This window comes from Ochotona curzoniae, unplaced genomic scaffold, assembly GCF_017591425.1.
Source record: "Ochotona curzoniae isolate NIBS_2020 unplaced genomic scaffold, NIBS_Ocur_1.0 contig_66, whole genome shotgun sequence".
Classification (NCBI taxonomy): domain Eukaryota; kingdom Metazoa; phylum Chordata; class Mammalia; order Lagomorpha; family Ochotonidae; genus Ochotona; species Ochotona curzoniae.
Window position 1 is genome coordinate 12,243,235 of NW_024466512.1, and position 11,039 is coordinate 12,254,273.

The window sequence follows — 11,039 nt, forward strand, 5'->3', positions numbered from 1 at the left end:
AGCTTTCCCTAGTATACCACATCAGCTCCTAAATATAGGTATATTTTTTAAAATTCCAAACTCCTGTGACCTTCACCAAGCAGTTTATTTTTCTCCTTCCCTTTTCAACCAGAATTTTTGTTCTCTTTCCTATACCATCTGGTCTGTTCCTTTTTGTTTCCTTCTAATTACCGGGCCACATCCATCTCTGAGTGCCTTCTGAAACATAGTGGAGACATCTTGGACAAGAGCCAGCCTTGCTTGAATTGGTGGTGTCTTTGAGCACCATGGGTCTTTCGTGACCTGTTGCTTTACCTGTTGCTTTGGCATGGCTTTTGGCATGCTCGCTAGTGTCCCTCCCACCTTTCTGGCCACTGTCTCCTTAGTGGGCTGCTTCTGTCGGAGAGCTTCTTTGGTCTACTTACAGTATATCCCTGGGCAACCCCAGCACTCCTGTGACATGCTGTACCACCTTTGGCTGTTTTTGCTCAGCCTTCAACACACACGTGTCAATGACACCTCAAATCTCTCAACATGTCCAAAATGGATTCCTCTCTTAGAAATACTTCTTGAGTGTTCTTGGGCTGAGTGCTAAGTGCATTATCCTTATGACGATGTAAAGCAGGAACCTGAGTGTCATGCCTGACTCTTCTTTCCATCACACATTTAACCAGCCGCTACATGTAAGTGATACTAGCTAACTCTTGGTAGTCTGAAAAGATGCCGGAGGCCGTTGACTTCTTATATCTTAACTTCTACTTCCACAGTCCAGGTGTGGTTAGCTCTCGTCTGGAAGATTTCCACAGCTTATAAACTGATTTTTTTCACTTTCTTTCTGATACTATGTAGTTGGCATAATCTTTTCTGAAAATGAAATGTCAGAGCTTTTGGCAGTTCCCCAATGCCTCAGGATTGCCTACTGAGCTCACTTTGCTTTAGCACAACATGAATGACCTGCCCCTTGCTTTTGTCTCCCTTGCACACTCTGGCATTTCAGCTATGACTGGGTAACAGCTGCTTGTGCATTGTCCGCTGTGTGTCAGATCCTAGGCTAGGTGCTCTGGATCCAGAGCAGTCCTGTCCTTCTGTGTTCCACGTGTTGAAACTCTGGTCACATTACAGTGGTAGAGGGGAGCCATCACAGTGGAAACCCTGCAAGCCTGACTTGTTTACTGTTTTAACTTTCCCAAAAAAGGGTGCTAACTATACTTGCAGCGTTGGTTCAAACCTCACTCAGTCTAGGGGACCTGCTGTGTGTGGTCAACATCAGTGCTTTTTCACACTAGTGACGTTTCTGTCCTTGCTTGAGAACTCTTTGAAAGCAGGCTTGGTCGTGTTCACTTTATTCCCAGTTCTTAGTTCTTGCCCTGTGTTGAGCATTCTTAGATTTGGATGAATGAATAAAAATAACCTTTACTTATAAAAGACCTCTGTAGTTGAAAATCCCCAAACCGTTAACTTAATGTGTTGTAGTAGATTTTTTTTTTTCTCAAATATGAACCTTGTTTTTTAGAGGTAAACAAGAAATTGAAAACTTGAAGGAAGAAGTTGAAAGTCTGAATTCTTTGGCTAATGACCTACAAAAAGACATCGAAGGCAGTAGGAAAAGAGAGTCTGAGCTCCTGATGTTCACAGAAAAGCTCACCAGTAAGAATGCACAGTTGCAGTCGGAGTCCAGTGCCTTGCAGTCACAGTTTGATAAACTTTCCTGTAGTGAAAGTCAGTTACAGAGCCAGTGTGAACAAATGAAACTGACAAATAGTACTCTGGTGAGTATAAATGTACACTAAGCTTGTAACAGAACGGAGTGAGAAGAAATACGTGTTAAACTGCCCTTACTGCGTAAATGGGCAGTGGTGCTTGGTTTAAACTCTCTTCCTGTTGGCACTGACGTTTGATCATTTCAAATGCTGTAAGACTTAACAGTTTTTCCTTTAAACTGATGTAATTAATAATACAATTTCTCCTTGAAGTAGGACTATTTCACTTTTGAGCTGGCATTTTGGTGCAGGAGGTTAAGCTGCTGCTTGCAGTGCTGGCCTCCCAAATGAGCACTGGTTGGAGTCCCAGCTACCCTGCTGTCTATCCTGTTGGCTCCTTGCTGATGTGCCTGGGGAGGCAGCAGAGGAAGGCCAAGTGCTTGGGCCCTACCACTGACATGGGAAATCCAGATAATGTTCCAGCCAGCTGGCTTCATGTTGGCTCAGTCTGTGTGTTGCAGCCATTTAGGGAGTGAACCAGTGGATGAAAGACCGCTCTCCTTCTGTCTGTAAGATTGCCTTTCAAATAAACAGCCTTTAAAAAAGGATTCCTCACTGGATTGTTACTTTTTTTTTTAAAAGATTTTATTTTATTATTTATTGGAAAGTCAGATATACAGAGAGGAGGAGAGACAGGAAGATCTTCCGTCCGATGATTCACTCCCCAAGTGAGCGCAATGGCCGATGCTATGCCGATCTGAAGCCAGGATCCAGGAATTTCTTCCAGGTCTCCCACGCAGGTGCAGGGTCCCAAAGCTTTGGGCCGTCCTCAACTGCTTTCCCGGGCCACAGGCAGGGAGCTGGGTGGGAAGTGGAGCTGCCGGGATTAGAACCAGCACCCATATGGGATCCCGGCGCGTTCAAGGTGAGGACTTTTAGCTGTTAGGCCATGCCGCCGGGCCCAGATTGTTGCTTTTTTTAAATGTGCTTTAACTTTTTATTTTTTTAGTAATTTAAAAATGGTTTACTAGTTTCGAGTTATGAGAAGTCCCAGTTACTCATAAAACAGTTTGGGTCTTCAGTCCAAAAGTTGAGAGACCTGTGACACATGTTGTTTTATGTGAGCAGAATGTGACAGTTGTTTATGCACTCCTTCCCTCACCATGTAAGAATTTGCAGGAGTTCATTTAAACTGAAGAGTAAAGATAGCTCTTCACTTAAAGGCCTTACGGTGGGACGGGCTTAGACTAAGAGCAGTGGTGTAAATAAGCCTACTAAGCTGGGTAGTGTTTGTTTCATTTGCTCTCCAGGAGTGTCGATTGCTAAAGGAGGAAGAGCTGCGTAAGGAGGAAGTGCAGGCCCTGCAGACCGAGCTCACTTGCAGGCAGGCAGAAGTTACAGCACTGAGTACCCGGGTGGAGGAGCTAAAAGATGACCTAGTCACTCAGAGGCGGAAGCATGCCTCTAGCGTCAAGGATCTAACCAAGCAGCTTCAGCAAGGTAAGAGATGCTGCCACACTCGGCAGGTTTCCCAGAGAGCAGGGAGTCCATTGTAGGTGCTGGCACAGTGGTCAGAGGCACATGTTTCTTTTAAGCGTGGTAATGCTCATAGATCAGATTGCTAAACTCACAGAGTTCCATGATCAGTCTGTCTTCTATACTAAAAAATACTTATTCACAAACACACAGTGTAAGAATTGAGAAGGTGGGCCTAGCATGATAGCCTAGTAACTAAATCCTCACCTTGTATCTGCCAGGATCCTATATGGGCTCTGGTTCATGTCCCAGCTGCTCCACTTCCCATTCAGCTCCCTGTTTGTGGCATGGCCTTAGAAAGCAGAAGTTGATGGCCCAAAGCCTTGGGACTCTGTACCCTGAAGAGGCTCCTGGCTCTTGGCTTTGAATTGGCTCAGCTCTGGCCATTGTAGCCACTTGGGTCGTGAGAGAACAAAGATCTTTGTCTCTCCTTCTCTGTATATCTGCACCTAAGGCATTAGTGTCTACACTTCTTTGATTACATATTTCTATTGGTAAAAGGTATTTAAATATTTATTCTCCATTTTATATGTGTTCATTAATATAATGTTTATTAGGGAAACATGGAAAGTAGAAATTTCAAAAGATTTATTTTTAATTTAAAGGTATAAATAAAAGTTCTCATAACTTTACCATATATATGTCCTTGTGGGTTGATTTGTACAGCATCTAGGGTACCTGGACCCTACCTAACTGCCCTTAAACTTAAAATTCCCTAACCTTCAGGGCAGTGGGTCACAGACCTGAAAGTTTATATATTTCCTGAGCAAGGTAACGGGCAGGTGTAAGTGGGACTCGGATATCTTTCATTGAAGAAGTCATTTAATTATTGGATATCTGTGCTATGGGCTTATGATACAAAGATGAGGAAGATACATATTCTAATCGTCTAATCACTGCTTTTTTGTTTAACCACTGTGTATTAAAATAGAGTAATAAAAATAAGAAGACTTAGGTGTTTACTTAAATCAGGTATTTGCTAGAAGAATTGAGTTCGGTTTTATGCATGTTATTGAAAGGAAATTTCTGATCTTGGAAGCATCTTTGGAATCTTTCAGAGACTGTAGTACTGCCTTTATAGTTTAGCATAATGTAGTGATGCCAGTATTAGTTATTACAGTGTTGTTTTCTGGTTTGGATTTGGCCTGTTCATTTCTAAATGTCATTTTATGTGAATAACACTGCTGGCCTTCTGTCTGAAGTAGTTATTGGGGCACTTGGTCATGATGTCTATTTCATTTTTGTAAAGATAACTTTATTAAAAATCAGATGAGGGACAAATGGCCATAAGTAATACATTTATTTTCCCTGTAGCACGAAGAAAATTAGAGCAGATTGAGAGTGGAAACTACGATAAAGAAGTCAGCAGCATGGGAAGCCGTTCCAGTTCATCAGGTAAGAAAAACCTGAACACTTCAGTTGTCGTTTGATCATTAATTACAAAGATAACCTTGTTTTGTTTTAGAAAATGTTGATATGCTTTGTTTCATTTTGAAGCATAAAAAAAAAGTCGTGGTAAAGAAAAAAAACCAGTGGTTCAGGGCAAGGATTTAGCCTGCTGGCATCTTGTCTGAGTGCCTGGTCTGTGGCCCAGCTACACTTCCTTACTGCAGCGTTCAGTTGATGCAGACCCCGGGAAGCAGAGGTGACAGCTGCAATGACTGGGTCACTGCCACTCATGTGGAAGACCTGGTTTTGGGTCGTGACTCGCAGCTTCAGCCCAGTGCCGTCCCAGCTGCTGTGGGCGTGCAGGCAGGCAGTAAATAGGAGCCCTCTTACCTCTCTGTCACCCTTCCTTTCAGAATTTATGTAAGTTAAAAAAAGTATAAAAGAACACTGATTGAATTATACTTGCTTAGATCCCAGCTTTGCCTTTTATTAGTTGCACAATTGTTTTTTAGATACATTTTATTTTTATTGGAAAGTCAGATACACAGAGAGGAGACAGAGAGGTACATCTTCTGTCTGTTGATTCACTCCCCAAACAGCCGCAACAGCTAGAGCTGAGCCAATCCAAAGCCAGGACCCCGGAGCATCTTATGGGTCTCCCACGCAGGTGCAGGGTCCCAAGGCTTTGGGCCATCCTTGGCTGCTCTCCCAGGCCACAAGCAAGGAGCTAGATGGGAAGTGGAGCTGCCAGGATTAGAACTGGTGCCCATATGAGATCCTGCTGTGTGCAAGGAAAGGACTTTAGCCACTAGGCTACAACGCTGGGCCCAGTTATACAAAATTAAATAAGGTATATTACTATCTTAAATCAATGAAATAAGTTATAAAAAATTATCTTTATGGTAAAGAGGATCAGAGAGTCTCCTTATTGCTGGTAAAAAATAAGAACTAGCTGTGGAACTCAGCTAGAGGACGTATTGAGTAAAAGGAGCTAGCTTGGGATGATTCATTTAAATGAGGATTACAATCTTGTGAGGCAGATGGTATTTTTGTTCCCAGTGAGATGCAGAGGCAGAGAGGTGACATGGCTGGCAACCTAGACAGGTGACTCCATGTCTGACTCCCCCAAATTCTGTCCCTCTCCTGTCCTCTCTTCTCTTGCACAGCCTATCCCCCCCTTTCCTGCTCCTCTGATTTTTTTTCTTTTCTTTTACAGTGTAATTTGGGTCTCATTTTAGACTTGTTTTTCTTGAAATCTTTGTTTCTCCAGTGCTGCTGCTTCATCCTGTTTGGGTGATGTAATAGATGGTTTTGGCACTCCCATCCTCTGTGCATTCAGAAATTCAGACACGTGTGATCCGCCAGTGTCTGGCTGTCTATGAGTGAATATTTGGACATCATACTGGAATAAATAATAGAGCGGTGGAATATATAAAAATGAGCAGTGGCTCTGGACTAAGTTTGGTGTCTAAACTCTTTTTGTTTTGTCTTCAGGGTCCCTTAATGCTCGAAGCAGTGCGGAGGACCGATCTCCAGAGAACACTGGGTCAGCAGGTGCTGTAGATAACTTCCCAGAAGTAGACAAAGCCATGTTGATTGAGAGGATAGTTAGGCTGCAAAAAGCACATGCACGGAAAAATGAGAAGATCGAATTCATGGAGGATCACATCAAGCAACTGGTGGACGAGATTAGGAAAAAGACAAAGTAAGTGTTGTGATAATACACAGTTGAAAATACTCTCACAAAAGTACTGTTCTCAAAATAATATTGGGAACCTTTCAGGAATTCTTCATTGGAGTCCCTCAGTTCCCAGTCTTATGGTTTTCTGTTAGGTTTCAGGTTTGAGAAAGATGAAAGAAAAGGTATGAAATGGAGACAGAAATGGTAAATCTTCTATGGGACCAAAACAACTTTCAGTTTTAAAGAAAGTTCTTTGCTTGCTTTGTTTTATTTTAATGACTGTAATGCAGAGAGACTGGTGAGGTTGAGGATGTTTTTCTTGTTGGGTAGGACATAGTGGTAGAACTTACTGGATACCTGCTATTATAAGGCCTGGTGCCAGTGGCTTAGAAACATCTCGCAGAGTCTGTCAATAGGCGGTGAGTTACCTGATTTTGCAGCCGAGTTAACTGAGGCTCAGGTCAGTCACTGACTCTGCAGAGTCATCCCTGTTCCTGTGAGTGATAGATGTCACACTGGAGACCCCAAGCCCGCCCTGACTGATGCCAGACCTTTCTGTGCCCAAATTCGCCCTCCAAATACCTTGCTGGGTTTTATTCCATGACTTTAAAATTTTTGTTTTGAACTAACAGGCATGCTGATAAGCTTTCTTATAACTTTCAAGGCACTCAGATACAGAATTCTAGGTTTAAAAGGGTAATGGAGAATATCAACGGAAGTCAGAGCACTAAAATAATTGCTCAAATGTGAGCATTCTGATTAAATTGGTCAGGAGCATAATAGCGGGCATTGTTTATATACCTTTACAGAACAAAAATGGGATAGTTGACATTTCTGTTTACTTTATTTGAAGAAATGAGATGGGAGTGTGGGAGAGAGCTTGAGAGCACTCAACTTGAGAACAGCTTCGTTTACTGGTTCACTCCTCCGACGAGTGCTGCAGCCAGGGCTGGAAGGTGGCTGGAAGCCAAGTGCGTGAATGTGTGCCGTCTCCAGGATGTGAGCAGCAGGGTTGGAAGTGCAGGGACTGGGACCTGATAAAGGAGTGTGGGCGTCCCAGCAGTGTCTTGGGCTAGTAAGTCAGACTCCTAGAAAGAAATCAACCTAATAAGGAAAATTCCTTTTTTTTATGTAGTTGATTATTAACCTAATAGCTATGTTTATTTTATGCTAATCATCTTTATGCTTCTGGTTAGTTTGTTCTTATAAATTCTGATGTTTTAAATTCAGCAGGTATACAGCTAGTAGTGTTGCTTTGTTTTGCAGAATAATTCAAAGTTACATTCTACGGGAAGAATCAGGGACGCTTTCCTCAGAGGCGTCTGACTTTAACAAAGTCCATTTAAGCAGACGGGGTGGCATCATGGCGTCTTTATACACATCCCATCCGGCTGATAGTGGGTTAACTCTGGAACTTTCTTTGGAGATCAATCGAAAATTACAGGCTGTTTTGGAGGATACATTACTGAAGAATATTACTTTAAAGGTATTTGTATTTCCCATTTCCTAACCAATCAGAAATATAGTCTGATCTAGTACTTAAATGGGTTATTTCTTAAGAGTTTTAATTTTTATTTATTTGAAAGGTAGAGACACAAGCTGAGACACAGACAGAGATCTTCTCCCTGCTGATTTCCTTGGCAACTGCCCATGATAACCAGGGTTGGCACAGCCATTATCTTTTACCTGCAAGATGTGCATTAGCCAGGTTCAAGAACAAAGCTGTGACTCAATTCAGGACTGATTTGGGATGTGGTGGTCTATACCAGACACTACCCCAAAGGTGCGCTTTTGTAAGCTAGTAAAGAAAGATGAGGAAACGGCAAAAAGCAGGTCTGTTAGTGGCTACAGGCCAAAGCCGGGACTGGCAACTCAGTTTGGGTCTTCCATGTGGGTGTAACAGACCACAGTGCGAGCCATCTGCTGCTGCCTCCTGGGGTGTCATTAGCAAGAAGCGAGATCAGAAGTGAAGGCCCTGCACGTTGAGCCCAGGTACTCGAGTATGAGATGTGGGCATCCCAGATGGCATCGGAACCACTTGGCCAAACCACTTGACTGTGGCGTTTGTGTTGTATTTTTAGCTTTAATTTTTGCAGCTTTTGTCTGATCAACTATTTTATTTCTGCTGTATGGGAGGCCTTGATAGTAATAGGTTTTTTTGTTGTTGTTGTTTGTTTTTTTAAGAAGGCTTATTTGGAAAACACAGATTTTTAAGGCACTGGGTCACTCTCCAAATGTCCGTAATAACCAGGGCTGGAACAGGAATCTCTCCTGTATGGCTGGCAGGGGTGCAGGTACTTGTAGCAGTCATCTGCTGCCTGCCCAGGCAATAGTAGCAGGAAGGTGGATCAGAAGGAAAGCAGCTGGGCCTGAGGCAGCTCCTGCTGCTGAAGCAAATAGTGGCCATCAGCTCACGGACACAGCACCAGCCCCAGCAATGGGTTTTTAAAAAATTATTTAAGAATCTAGTAATTGATCATTTTAGGTAATGCATAGTGCTGTAGCTTCAGTGAAATGATTAAGGATTACTTTGAAATAGACAGAGGCACTTGCATGAAAATACCTGAGTGTGTGTCTGGGTCACCTTGCATGGCAGTTAGGACTAGTTATTTATTCAATTTCAAAAGTTCTATGGGCAGAATAATTTAAACTGAACATATTCTTTACTAAGTAGTTTGTTTTCTCTTCCCCTTTTCCCCTCAATTATTAAAGGAAAATCTACAAACACTTGGAACAGAAATAGAACGTCTTATTAAACACCAGCATGAGCTAGAACAGAAGACAAAGAAAACTTAGTCCAACGCTCTTGCTGGGAAACAGACAAAAGCCACACAGGAGTAGGTGCCATTGCCAGTCGTGTCGGAAACTTTCCCCTGCTTTGTGTGTCAACCTGTGAAAGTCTGTTTTGCTCATGTGTATAAAGTGTCCCTTTACAATATGGGTGCATTGCTGTGTGTGCTGTGTGAGCAGGAGCTGTCAGGAGATCTGGGTGGCATCCCACACAGTCTGCTCATTGTCAAATGCTGAACGTTACCTCAAGGGCTTTGAAAACCTCTTCTCCATGTTTCTTCACTTTAAAATATACAATATCAAAAAGTGATTCAGCTCTTTAAAATCAAGCCAGAAAAGACAGGTGTCGATCATCCACAGAGGACAGTGTGGGCAAAACCAGGCACATTGAAGGAGTGTCTGGTATCAGGTCCTGACACTGTGCTAACATTGCAAGGATACATGTGACTGCTTGGGTTTTCTCAGATTTACTTTGATGAAAACCAAACTTCCTAGGAAAGCTAGCTGATAGTACCTGGCAGCGGTCAGGCATTGTGTGCCCCTGTCAGGATCTACTTACCTGTCATAGCTACAGTGATCAGATTTGGATTGTTTAATAGTTGAATTTTAAAAATCATTAGTTATTTAAAAATTTTAAATAATGTGTTCATTTAGCAGATTGCTGTGAGTTTAATTGTTTTAAAATTTGAAATGAATCCAATCATTAGAACACAATAGTGCAGAGTTGCTTGAAACTGAAAAACTTTGGTTTTACTGACATCATATGAAGATAAACATAATATTTAAGATATTAAGGACCCCAAGAGAAGCCAGCATATAGTACTGATAAGCATTTAATTTGGACACCATTCTCAACTGTGGATACAATTAGTACAGGGGAGTGAGCGTATAGTTCTTCCAAATAAATATTTCTGAGTGTTTATTTAAAAAACAAAAATAATTCTCTAACCAAAGGAATTTTAGAACCAAATGTTTGTACCTTTTTGGGTTTTTACAACATTTATTTAAGGGTACCCTTCCGTGTTGCTGCAGTACCAGTGTCTGTCACTGGCTTTTTTCTCACCTCCGTTAGTTTCTTGCCTGTTTAATTTCTGTGTGATTTTTCACATTGCATTATATTCAGATCTGTTCTAGAATAGGATACCTTAGCTTATGTGCAATTGCTGCAACAAGCCTTATTGTTTCATTTTTAATTTTTGCATCATTTTTTTCCCCCTTTAATGGAAGTACACTTTGGTGTGATACAGTGAAAGCTGTTAAGGAGTGTATGGGCTCCAGAAACTGGACTCGTGGTGACAATATCCTTTTACTGTTTTTCAACCTTTTTTTTTTTATCAACATTGTTTGAGAAGTCAATTTATTAAGGATTGGATGAATCACTGTAGTGTCTTTTCTTTTTTCTGTGTACTAAATTGTGTTGTCATCCATAAACGGATACCATCTTTTCATTTTAAAATGAAAGTACACTCAGAAAAAAAAGTTAAAAATAAAAATTTAATAAGTACACTCATATATTCAAAGATGTTTTATCTTTAAAAAATAGTTGTTGAAAGTGTTAGTCTGACCATAGTGTGTTGTTCTTTTTAATCAATAATTTATCAAAACAAAAAGTGGGTAAGTGCAATAGAAATCTGAATTTTATTTTTTCATTTATCTCTAGACATTGCTGACACTCCACAGGACTACTCAGAGTAGGCAACATCATTAAAAATGATATTGGTTCATAAATTAATTTTTTCTCCAAGGCACAAAATGCATAATGGAGACCAAACGTGATCAGATTCACAGTGTTCTATGCCTTGCACTTTAAAGTGTGTTTGCGTGTGTGTGTATGTGTGTGTGTGTACATTATTGCAGACAAAAAAATGGAACATTCCAGTATTATTGTTTGGGTCCCCATCTACTTGGAGAAGTTTAATAATGAAACCCTTTAGAAGATGATTAAAGACCATATTTTAAAATGG

The 11,039-nt window shown here is 41.3% G+C and overlaps 1 protein-coding gene across 2 annotated transcripts in view; it reads left to right on the forward strand.

Moving 5' to 3' along the window:
• CCDC186 (coiled-coil domain containing 186) overlaps positions 1-10,570 on the forward strand; it is a 47,206-nt gene extending 36,636 nt beyond the window's left edge. For both annotated transcript variants that reach the window (XM_040992073.1, XM_040992072.1), the window contains 6 exons: positions 1,493-1,748; positions 2,990-3,179; positions 4,530-4,610; positions 6,099-6,309; positions 7,552-7,771; positions 8,998-10,570. In XM_040992073.1, the coding sequence (XP_040848007.1) occupies positions 1,493-1,748; positions 2,990-3,179; positions 4,530-4,610; positions 6,099-6,309; positions 7,552-7,771; positions 8,998-9,081 (1,042 nt within the window). In that variant the 3' untranslated portion in view covers positions 9,082-10,570. The remainder of the gene's footprint in view (positions 1-1,492; positions 1,749-2,989; positions 3,180-4,529; positions 4,611-6,098; positions 6,310-7,551; positions 7,772-8,997) is intronic.
• Positions 10,571-11,039: the final 469 nt, after the last annotated feature.